Genomic DNA, 12,046 nt, shown 5'->3' with positions numbered 1-12,046 from the left:
CCGGTCCCCCCCCCCCCGAATCCCCCAGGCAAGACAGCCCCGAAGGCTGACAGCCGTGACCAGGCATTCTCGGCCTGCAGGCTCATGTTCCATGGGGCAGCCCTACCTCTGTGTCCACAGGGGATGATCCCTAGGGTCATGTTTGCTGGTCACGGTAGACCCTCTTCCAGAGTGGCTGCACCAGGGTGCTCAACCACCCCTAGTGGGCGCCAGGCCCCACTGCCTTGCCCTTCCTCCACTTTCCGTATCAATAGCCTTTTTGATTTTTCCAACCTGGTGGGTGTACAGCGAGAAGTCACGGTGGTTTTACCTTATGTTTGCTTCATGGCTGATGTCGGTGAGCCTCTCTTCACACATGCGTGGGTTATTTGTGTGTCCTCTTTTATTTGATCCATGCTCACGTCTTTTGCCATTTTCTCCACAGGTTGTCTGTTGTTAGTGATTTAAAGTCCTTCATATAGTCTCTCTACCAATGATATGTGTTGCAATTCTAGTCTTCCATTTGAGGAGTGCAGTGTTTTCTTCTTTTTAAAATTCTTTATTTATTTAACTTTTATTTTAAAAAGTTTTGAATGTTTATTTATTTTGGAGAGAAAGAGACAGAGTGTGAATTGGGGAGGGACAGAGAGAGGGGGAGACACAGAATCCGAAGCAGGTTCCAGGCTCCACACTGTCAGCACAGAGCCTGACGTGGGGCTTGAACCCACGAACCGTGAGATCATGACCTGAGCTGAAGTCGGACACCACTGACTGAGCTGCCCAGGCATCCCAGGAACGTAGTGTTTTCTAATGTATTCTTCATCTCCTCCCATGTAGTTTGCTTTCCCATCTAATGGGAAGCTTTTGGTGTATAAAAAATTGTGGTTGTTTCTCAGAATGAGGTCCTGGATATGCCTTACCACCTCGCCCATGGGGGAGAAAGTACAAGCCCAGAGGAGTCTTTGGAATATGTCTCTTTTAGAAAAGCAAGTGTAAGAGGAAAGAGAATCGGCTTTGATACATTATTTATGCTAAACTATCAACAAATGCTTACAATCCCTTGGTAGTCCTAGAGATGGAAAAACATAATTTGTATGTGTATCATGACATTTATTACAAGATAACTCCAAGTTGACTTAGAAAAATTTGCATTTAGTTATAAAATTTAAATGTATGCCTCTTTTAATTAGGAGGAACTTAACTGAGGAACAAGGGGGAGAAGAAGGGGGGAAATGGTGGGGAAAGGGAGAGAGGCAAACCATGAGAGACTCTTGAATGCTGACAAAAACTGAGGACTGATGGATGTGGGGGGGAGGGGGGAGAGGCATGGAGGAAGGCACTTGTGGGGATGAGCACTGGGTGTTATGTGGAAACTAATTTGACAATAAACTATTTGTCAAAAAAAAAAAGGAAAAAAATAAATGTATGCCTCTTTTAAAACTCATTGCCTACTCTCAACGGATGCCGGGTGCTATGAATGTGTGGTAAATTCTTAAAACCTTTGAATTAAGCTTAGATCATTTTTAGTATTTGTTAATAAGAGCAGTGTGTGCAAATACATTAGTGATATGCTGTCCAACGTTCTTTCTCCAAAGGACTTGGTGAATTTTATTCAAGCAAATTTTAAGAAACGGGAATGTGTCTTCTTTACCAAAGATTCCAAAGCCACGTGAGTATCTATTTTCCCTCCGTTTTGGTCTCCGTGTTGGAAGATGAATTATTCACAACCATTACAACAAACAGACAAATGTTCACTAGTTCATTATTAAAGTTGTTTTCATCCTGCAATTCTCAGAAATGGTGTATGAGCAGGAAGAATTTGGCAAGTAGCTCAGACTCGGTCCCTGGAGCGGGTCCCTAGAGTGGTACCATTTCGTTTTATATTTTTAGCTTTTGACAACAGTTGGTAGAGGCTCTGGGAGAGGCTGTCACCCCCTTCGGTGTTCCCACGAGCCCGGGAGCCCTCCCTCCCCCGAGTGGCCACAGCAACGAAAGTTGTTGTGTCATAGAGGTTGATGGGTGACCCCGTGGCTTGAGTGGGCCGTCTGATGGGCTCCGCTGTTAGGCTGTTGATGTAGGACCTTCCCATCCAATAGGGCGTTCATCTACTCAGAGTCTCAAGTGTTTTGTAGCATCAAGGCTGGGTTTCAAAACATGGGGAGCAGACCCCAGCGACTCTGAATGCAGGGGGCCCCTCGGTGAATGTTCGTTAATGAGCGAGTGAGTGAATGAGCTGACTGCTAATCTTTCGCATAGAAGATGAGACATTTTTAGTGCTACCCACCTCTCCCCCGCCCCTCTGCCTTTCCTCTATTGCCTGCTGCTGAGAGAAGAATCTAATTCTTCATTGGTTAGATAGTTGCTGCTGTCATTTATAATGAAAGCACTGACCTGCTGAACAGAGGCAGAGAACAGAGGAAGGATGTAAGAATAAGCAAGAGCAGGTGTGTTAGAACCAGCCCTGGATCCAACCTTGGCTCTGCTCCCTGCTCCCTGCGTGACCTTGAGGCAATTATCCTTTTTTCTGGACCGAATTCTCTGATGCTAAAATGCTAGCAAAGTATTCCTTGTGGGCTGTGGTAAGGATTCAATGCAGTAACGCATAAAATACCTCCCATAGTGCCTCAGGGCACAAAAGGTTCTTAATAAATGTGTTTTCTTGCTTCGTGTGAATTAGAAAAGGCACATCAGAGAAACTAAGAATCTCTGTTTTGTCACTGGTGTAAATGTACTCAGTGTGAGTCATTTTGACGGAGTGTAAACTTCATGAGTCAGCTCTTTATTCCCTGGATGTTTCAATGAAAGATTTTGCTGTTAATGTATTTGTTTGACGGGTAGAAAATACAGTTTGGATTCATTCATTCGCTCAACAGTTACTTATTGGGAACCTGCTATATCATAAGGACTTATATACTTGATTGCTAATTCTACAACCCCCCCCACCCTCCTTCACGGTAGCTGCTGTTATCATTTGACAGACTAGACACATGAGCCCCAAGAGTTCAGTATTTTGCCCAAAGTCATGTGGCCAGTGGGAGATGGATAAGGGATTGAACCCAGGTTTTCTGATTCCTAACTTGTGTGTTCTTTTTGTCCCCTGCCTCCACCCTTTCTAAGAACGACAATGGCTCAGGCAGACTGCATTCAACAATTTCTTAGGTGCAGAAATCCAAGCTAATTAGCTTAAGTAAAAGGGACAGTTGTGGGACATTTTGGCTGAAAAGCACATCCAGAGCCTGAGCTTAATAGCACCAAGATGCTGTCTCTTTCCACCTGTCGTTTCTATTGTCCTCTGAGCGGGGAGCCTCTTAACAATCACCATATCTTACATGTTACCAGCTTTACCATTTTGCCAGTAAGGGAAAGAGGGCCTCATTCTTAGCAATTCCACCAGAAATTCTGGACTGATGTCATGGTTCTTTTTGCCCTGGCTTGGGCCATGTGCCCACTTCTAAACTAATCCCTGGGGCTGGGGAATGGGATGTGTTGATTGGCCAAGCTTGGGTATCATGTCCACACGGACCCAGGGTGGAGAGCGATGGGAAATCAGGGTGCTCCTACTAGCAGACCAGGAAATGGATGCCAGGTAGGGAAACCTGTAGCTTCCCTCCTTAAAGTGCTTGATGACCGCTCGAATCTGGCCAGAAACAAAGGGAGGTGTGGGGAGCAGCCCCCACTTTCAGCAACATAAGCTGAAGACCGGAACGCCTCAGGGTTTTCTGATTGGAAGGGCACAAGGTTGTAGACCAAGGTCAAGACTCTATACTCTTTGAACTTCCCCATATTTATTACTGTCATCTCTCCATCCATGGTGGGAATACTTTGGTGTCATCCAAATCACCCATTGGACAAGGAAATCAAATGAAGTGACAATTGATATTGATACCTCGAGTTTGCTTGCTTCCCACACAAGCTAACACAGGCTAAGTCTCCCCAGAGAATTCCTGGGGTTGCTCATATGTGCTATGCCCAGACTGGTCAAGTCACTCCTCTCTACTCCTTTCTTGACTAGTCCCTGGAGTGAGAGCCAACCATTGCACCTACTGCTGAGGGCCTTCTGAAACGTTGCTGCCCAGCTTCGGGGCTGCCTCCTGGCACTTCTGAGGCTGGAAGACCCCGATCTGGGTTTGTTCTTTTCAGTCCGCATTGCTTTGGCCATGCTGCTGCATTGTAGGTAGAAGTAAGGAGAACTCTGCTTTCTCTATAGCTCCTCTCTGCAATGGAACTTTCCGCCATCATAGACATATTCTACATCTGCGCTGTCCAAGGTGGTAGTCACTAGCCACAGGCGGCTATTGAGCATTTGAAATGTGGCTAGTACAATCAAAGAAGTGAATTTCTTTAGTTTTGATTTTAATTAGTTTAAACATAAAATGGCATTGCCACGCATGGGTCACGGCTGCCTTATTGACCGTGTCGCTCTGTAGGTTTCAGACTTGGTCCTAGAGGTAGAACGAGGGTCCTGATGTTCTCCCGTCTGCCCCATCTCCCCTCTCGGTCACCCCTGCCCCTCCTATAGGTATCTGTGCTCCTAATGCCTTCCTGGCCTCCTCTCTCTTTGTGAACCAATTCATGCAAATTGCTGCGTAGAGGTCTACCAGCCTGCAGGCCATCAGAATGGAGCCGAGCACCTCTCTCAGCCAAGGTCACCTGAGGCACACACCTACCCTTAGAAGGGAAAAGGGCTGAAGAGTCTGTTTTCAGTTGTAGGAAGGGCAGGTGGGGCAGGGACTTCTCCCCCCAATCCCGCACTGAGCTTTGGTGGGTGTGGATGGACCCCAACAGATAGCAAGATGTCAACAGCTAAAGGGAAAGGAGGGGAAGCCAACTTGGACCCTGGTGGGGAGGACTCTGGGACCCCCTGGGGGGCAGCTTTGGCTCAGGAAGGGTCTTGGGACTTAGTAAGAAAGAGCACTGAGGAAACTGGGATCAATTCTGGTTGACTGACTTCTTTTGGCCTAAGTGCGTGATGCCCAGAGAACTGTTGCGAAAAGGAGGTGAAGTTGCTGCGTGACTCTGGATCCAGGCTTTGCCTCAATTTTTATAGCCCTAGGAAATGCCAGAAGTCAGACATATTTTGAACACAGATAATTTCCACACTCTACGGTAATTAGGACCTTCAGTTACAGGGAACTCGAGCTAGCTTAACCTAAAAGGGTTGGTTCACAGTTGGAAACAGTCATGTCACCCATAACCCAAGAAAAGGCTTAGTCTCAGTCCAGCCACGTGGATGGGGTTGGGGAGCAGGGACAGCCTCACTGGGGCCCACGTCACACGCGCCACTCTCCAGTGGGGACCACACCGAAGTGTCACCGGGAGAAGTGTGAGGGCCTGGGAAGGTTCCTGCTGCGATATGTCTGTTCCTCACCACATAAGGTCTTTTGCTGTGTGGCTTTGGCAGTTACCCCTGGCGTCCAGTGCGTCAGAAAGGTCTCCGTTAGCAGAGCAACTCCGTTCAGGTGACGCAGCTGCGGCCAGTGGCTTCCGGGTCGTAGAAGCTTGGTCTCCAGTAGAATTAGCCTGCTTCTGGCGTGATCATAAAAGCTCCTCCCCAGACTGGTTTCTGCTCCATTGTATCTTTAGAAGATGTCGCAGAAAAGCAGCACGACCCTTGTGACTTTGTAAAATGAAAATGGGATCTACTACCACCGAGTGCTTTTAGAATTATTTCTACATTTTGCCATCCGTTAAATAAACTCATCAGTGAGGAAGACCTTGAGAATATAGCCCTTCCTGTGACAGCTGTTTGACAGTTAAGTATACGTAAGCCCGTCTTCAGGAAGGCAAAAAATACCTAGTTTACAAAATCACTGAGGAATGATTAAGACACGAACGATTTACACAAGACTAATCAATGTATTCATTTACTCATTTTTTCCTTCTTCATTTGGAGGATATTTGCTGAGTGACCTATGTGCCAAGAAAGAGAATATAAAACAGAGTCCAGCTAGAAGCAAACCCTAACAGATATTCTCAGCCTGTATGCCTTTATTTGACCCCGGCTGCCCAGGGAATCCTTGCTGAAGAGTCACCACGTGGCTTGCCCATGGTTGCCCAGGTCGTGCACTGCGCAACGGTGCTAGGGGTCACAGGCTCGTGTCTGCCAAAGGGGCATCTTTTCTAGCAGGTTGGTGACTAGGGTGACTACATATTTTATTGAGACCTGGAGCACTGACAGGCATGATGGAGGCTCTGACCCTACCAGGGCTTGAACAGCAGATATAAACTGGGATTGTTCTGGGCAGATCAGGACGTTTGGTCTCTTGTTGGTGGTGGCTCTGTCCTGCTCCATTTCCTCTCCTTTGAATTCTTAGCACCCTTCTGAATTGTGTCCAAAGACTGATGGGAGAAAGAATAGGGGAGCCAAGTGGGTGGGGGACCCAGAAAGAAACCGGGAGAAGGGTGAGCCGTGCCTCACTAGGGAGTGTTACTTTGGCCACACTGACATTTTTGCCCTGGTTCTTGTTCATCTCTTTGGAGACCGTGATGGTCAGGATGCAACATAACCCGAGCTAGAGGAGCCACGTAGTCACTGCATTTGTTTTTAGATTTTTTTAAAACTGGATTTTTCTTCTTTTTCTGTTGTCACGGTGGCTGCTGTTCCCTGATTTGCTTGTACGGCACAGCCATAGCCTGAAAGTCCCTTGGTAGAGCGTGCGCCACTGCTTCCAACCCTCTCAGCAAGCCCGGGGCTGGGGGGAAAGGACTGTGGTGGAGTCGAGGAGGGGTTTGCTTCTTCTGCGCTGCCCCTCCCAGCCTGGAGCCGTGTTCCCGAGAGGTCCCCAAACTGGAGAGCGGCGTCCCATCTGGTTCGTCCCCGGGTGCCATGAACTCAACCTAGGCCTGACTCAGAGCAGATTTTCTTTTTAATGTTTATTTAGTTTTGAGAGGGAGAGAGCAGAGTGCAAGTGAGGGAGGGGCAGAGCCAGAGGGAGACACAGAATGTGAAGCAGGCTCCAGGCTCTGAGCTGTCAGCACAGAGGCCGATGCGGGGCTCGAACTCATGAACCGCGAGACCACGACCTGAGCTGAAGTCGGATGCTTAACCGACTGAGCCCCCCAGGCGCTGCTCAGAGCAGATTTTCAATCCTTTACTTCTTACTGCCTATCTTTTCATTCTCCTCCAACTTCATAATAGGCACACGCGTCACTTAACAAACATGTAAATTTTCGTTCCCTTGCACCTTTCGTGGGAATTTGTTTATCGCACAATTTGTCCTTGTCTAAGCCCAAGTGTGGAAAGTCTCCCAAACAGCCAATGTCCAGTATGGACAGGATGGTATCTCTAAACTCTGGGTCACTTTGAGCCCCTGCCAGGGGACCCAGGTCTCTGGTGAGTACTGTCCCTTGGGGAGAAGGGTTCACCTCACCTCGGGAAGTCTGTGCTGTAGCAGAGGCCCGCCTCGGAGCTCCTGCGTGTTACAAACCATCCAGGAAGCTAAATAATGACCTTCAGACTTCCAAGGCTCAATCCCGTAATAACCTTATGGCTACTTACGCAGAGACACGCTCCCTGGGGCCACTCCTATATCCCAGCTCTCAATCCAGAACCAGCCTTTGGGTGGATGGATGGTAGACAGCGGGAATAAAACACCACGATGATTTTTAAACAATCAACTGAGATGATGAATCTAGCCTGAAAATAAGACTTGGTGGTCATATCTCTTTTCGTGTTTATTTAAGCTAATCATGTGCAGTTTCCTCTAAAAACATGATGAACTCCTTCAGTAGGCTCAATGAAATCTGTTCTTTCCTGTCAATATCGTCCTGCTCAGGGAAAATGTTTGCAAGTGTGGCTATGCCCAGAGCCAGCACATCGAAGGGACCCAGATCAACCAAAACGAGAAATGGAATTACAAGAAACACACCAAGGAATTCCCGACTGACGCCTTTGGGGATATTCAGTTTGAGACTCTGGGGAAGAAAGGGAAGGTGAGCAATGGGTTTCTGCTCTAGCAAATTCATATACTAACACAACTTGGGCTACTTTGAGTTGCCTTGGATTGCCTAATAGTATGGAGGCAGGAGAAATGGGTAGTCAGTCCCAAAACTATTGCAGGAAAAGATAAACCTTGTAAAAGTCAAAAAGCTGCGATCAGATTATGTGCCACTGGAAAGCTCAGCTGGTGACCGGCTGTCACTCAGAGGCCCTTCCCTGAGCAGGTGTCCACGAAACATCCGCGTTGACCCCCATGGCTACAAAAGTCCTGTGACCATTTTTGTGGATTGTCTCATTTAATTGAGCGCGTGGCATTCTTGAGAAGTCGTGTAGCCCTGAACAAGGTGCCATTTCCCTCTACACACCTGCATTTCAGGCTCTAACGGGGGTGTTAAAACAAGGTTTAATGTCGGAAAGTGGTATCCTCAAATCGTCCTGGGTCTTGGGTCTCCATGGCGGTACCCTCCATAGGCAGCCTGGAGCCTGGGCCTGGACGCCTCAGCCCCCCCGTGGCTGTCACCGTGGCTGTCACCGTGGCTCTTGCTTGTGCACAGCTGCTTTGTCCCCAGGTCTGCAATCAGCACTAGCGCTGGAAGAGCCCCTAAAATGTAAATCCCATCTACTCTGCTTCAGACACCTGACAAGCGCCCCACAGCCGTGAGGACAGATTCCCAGGTTCTGCAGTGGCTGGGGTGGCCCCTCGGTGACACTCCCGCTCTCCCCAGCATAGTGCTTCTCGTCACTTCCCCACGGCTGCTTGCCCCTCCCACAGGAGCAGGTGGCTGCAGGGACAGGTGCTGACCCTGCCGCCCTCCCTCTCCCCCGCAGTACATCCGGTTGTCCTGTGACACGGACGCGGAGACCCTCTATGAGCTGCTGACCCAGCACTGGCACCTGAAGACGCCCAACCTCGTCATTTCTGTGACAGGAGGCGCCAAGAACTTCGCCTTGAAGCCTCGCATGCGCAAGATCTTCAGCCGCCTCATCTACATCGCACAGTCGAAAGGTGCGGGGTCCCTGCGGGGCGGGGACGGTGCGACCGCGGTTATGCCACCGAGGCTGGGCGACGCCTTCAGAGACAACAAAACCCCCCAAATGCAGTTCATGCACAGAATCTAGACGCTCTAGAAGCACACGGTTGATCACGATCTATTTAAAAGCAAGGTCCTCAAATGAATGGGCAGAGACCTTTGGAAGGTGGTGGGGGTGAGGGTCCCAAGGTAAAATCAGCTTCCTTGTGGCTGCTTTTGTTTTCTTGAATCAACTCAGGTTTTTACTGCTGCTGCTCCTGCATAGAAAATTTTACCCAGAATACGTGGACGAATCAAACAGGAAAGTTTAATTTCTTTGCTCTTTAATTTTGAGATCAGTGATGCACTTTTGGGAATAGTGATAAGTGCTTAGCAGTTTGTAAGCACCAGGTAAGTGTTTAATTGAGATCAAGACAAAGAGCTGTGGCTTTGTTACTTGAAAGATGCAGCTTAGTACTTCCTTTCTAACTTTTCATTGTGAAAAAATTCAAACCTGTGGAAGAGTTTGTAAGAATACCATAACGAATGTCTGTACATCCTTCACTTAGAATGACCAACTGTTAACATTTTCTCACATTTATCTTATTGTTTTTCTGAAATAGTCACTCATGGGGTGCTTGGGTGGCTCAGTAGGCTAAGCATCTGACTTTGGCTCAGGTCATGATCTCACAGGTCGTGAGTTTGAGCCCCGTGTTGGGCTCTGTGCTGACAGCTCAGAGCTTGGAGCCTGCTTCGGATTCTGTGTCTCCCTCTTTCTTGGCTCCTCCCTTGCTAGTGCTCTGTCTCGTGCACGCTCTCTCTCTCTCTCTCTCTCTCTCAAAAATAAACATAAAAAAAATGGTCACATATTATGACTTTTAAAGACTCATTTGAGAGTAAATTGCAGGCATCATGAGTCTTAGCCGCTAAGTATGTCAGCATGAATCTCTCAATGAGGCTCTTCTCTCACTTAACCCAGTGTAATTTTCAAACCTGAGAAAGCTAGCTGACCAATATTGCTGTCTAAAAAACAGTCCTTATTTTAATTTTTCTAATTACTCCAATATTATTCTTTTGAGAAAAAAACCCAAAACCCAAAACACCTTTCTTTTCCTCAGTGGGCTCCATTGAATTTAGCTTGTCATGTCATACCCAACTGAAAGGCTTTTGTTCCTCTGGAATTGTTACCTAGAGCTTCCTGGTCTTTCAGGACATTTTGAAGAACACAGACAGGTTGTTTTTGCAGACTGTTCCTTCATTTGGTTTGATGTTTCCCCATGATTAGGTTCAGTTTATCAAAGCCTAATATTTAAAAGACTTCTTTATTAAACCTGAGGGTTGATAGGGGGGCAGCGGAGGGGGAAATGGGTGATGGGCATTGAGGAGGGCACTTGTTGGGATGAGCATTGGGTGTTGTATGTAAGCAATGAATCATGGGAATCTGCCCCCAAACCAAGAGCACACTGTTTACACTGTATGTTAGCCAACTTGACAATAAACTATGTTAAAAAAATGAGTTAACTGGTAGAGCTAAGGACACATCTTTTTTATTTTATTTTATTTATTTTTTAAAGTTTACTTATTTTGAGAAACAGAGAGAGAGAGGATGACTGAGAGAGAGAGAGAGAGAACGAGCACGACCAGGGGAGGGACAGAGAGAGAGGGAGAAAGAAAATCCCAACCAGGCTCCATGCTGTCAATGCAGAGCCCGATGAGTGGCTTTAACTCACGAACTCTGAGATCCTGACCCGAGCGGAAAGCACGAGTCGGGTGCTTTACCCACTGAGTCACCCAGGCGCCCCCACATGTCTTATTTCAGGTAAGAGTTTTCTTTGAACATCAAGTAGAAACTGGGCTGTTGTTGCCATTTGTTCTCAATTTCCTGACCCACCAGAGGGAGCTGCAGTAGGTATTACTTTGTTTTGAAAATGAGCAGCTCAGCTTCCTTACTACAAAGTCCTGAACGCATATCATTCATTCAGAATACTTATTAAGCACCTACTGTGTGTCAGGAACTGTAGGTGCTGGGAATATAGCACCGGAATGGACACAAGTCTCTGGCCTGAGTGAGATGAAGGGGGCCTGCGCTGGGTATGGACAGGCTCGTCCTCTGTGTTGGCGGCATGCTGGGCTGCTTCACTTACCATTGCCTGGATTGGAAGGGGGAGGTTGATGGCTAAAATCTCTCTCGAGGAAGGAGATTGGGTGCTGAGGGTCTGGAATTCACGTCCTCTGAAACGGCTGCAGGAATTGGGTATGACAAGCCCTAAGGAACACACTTCATTTACCTACAAATATGGGAAGGACTTTTTGTGGGAGATTGACTAAACTCTTTCCTTATCGCCAAAGACAGTAGTACAATTAGAGAACTGGGGCGCGCGGGGGGCTCAGTTAAAAGTCTGACTTCGGCTCAGGTCATGATCTTAGGGGTTGTGGGTTCGAGCCCCGCTTTGGGCTCTGTGCTGACAGCTCAGAGCCTGGAGCTACTTCTGATTCTGTCTCCCTCCCTCTCTGCCCCTCCCCAGCTCATGTTCTATCTGTCTGTCTCTCTCTCAAAAATAAAAACAAACATTAAAATAGAAAAAAAAAGAGAGAGAGAACGGAGACACATAGTGAACAAAGGGACTTTCTAACAATTGGGAGAGAGCTGCCCAGAGACTCTGGAACCTTCCATCACCAGAGCTGAACCAAAGACAGCAGTGACCACCCTGGGTGGCTGCATTCCTTCATGGGCAGTGCCTCAGACTAGGGTCACTTCCAACTTTAGATTCAGTCATTGTGCTAAGTAATATTTTGTAAGTAGCTCTTTACTTTATGTCTTAAAAAAACAAACCAAAACAAATGTGCAAAGCCCTTGACATTGTGAAGATTGTCAAATATAAACCGTAAAATACCAGTGTGCAAAACTGTGTAATTATGAGGGAAAGCTAAATCGTAGGCACCAGGGTCATAGCATTGGCAGAGGAGTCTAAGTGCAGAGAGCTCTGCCTTCCACGGCGGCATTGCCTACCTTGCTTACAGGCTCAGGCCGGGCATCTATTATCCATAACAAGATTTACCTGAGAAGCTGGCTAAGGATGCAGATTCCCTTTGCCCCCCCCCCGCCCCCACTGTGATG

The 12,046-nt window shown here is 47.5% G+C and overlaps 1 protein-coding gene across 1 annotated transcript in view; it reads left to right on the top strand.

Moving 5' to 3' along the window:
* Nucleotides 1-12,046, top strand: part of LOC144226950 (transient receptor potential cation channel subfamily M member 8-like) — a 16,921-nt gene that overhangs the window by 3,708 nt on the left and 1,167 nt on the right. The window contains exons 2-4 of the mRNA XM_077758431.1: nucleotides 1,575-1,648; nucleotides 7,755-7,911; nucleotides 8,747-8,924. Coding sequence (XP_077614557.1) covers nucleotides 1,575-1,648; nucleotides 7,755-7,911; nucleotides 8,747-8,924 — 409 coding nt within the window. The remainder of the gene's footprint in view (nucleotides 1-1,574; nucleotides 1,649-7,754; nucleotides 7,912-8,746; nucleotides 8,925-12,046) is intronic.

The sequence above is a fragment of the Crocuta crocuta genome, unplaced genomic scaffold, assembly GCF_008692635.1.
Source record: "Crocuta crocuta isolate KB4526 unplaced genomic scaffold, BGI_CrCroc_1.0 scaffold290, whole genome shotgun sequence".
Lineage (NCBI taxonomy): Eukaryota > Metazoa > Chordata > Mammalia > Carnivora > Hyaenidae > Crocuta > Crocuta crocuta.
The sequence above is the reverse complement of the archived record's forward strand: the minus strand, read 5'-3'. Positions and strand labels throughout refer to the sequence as shown.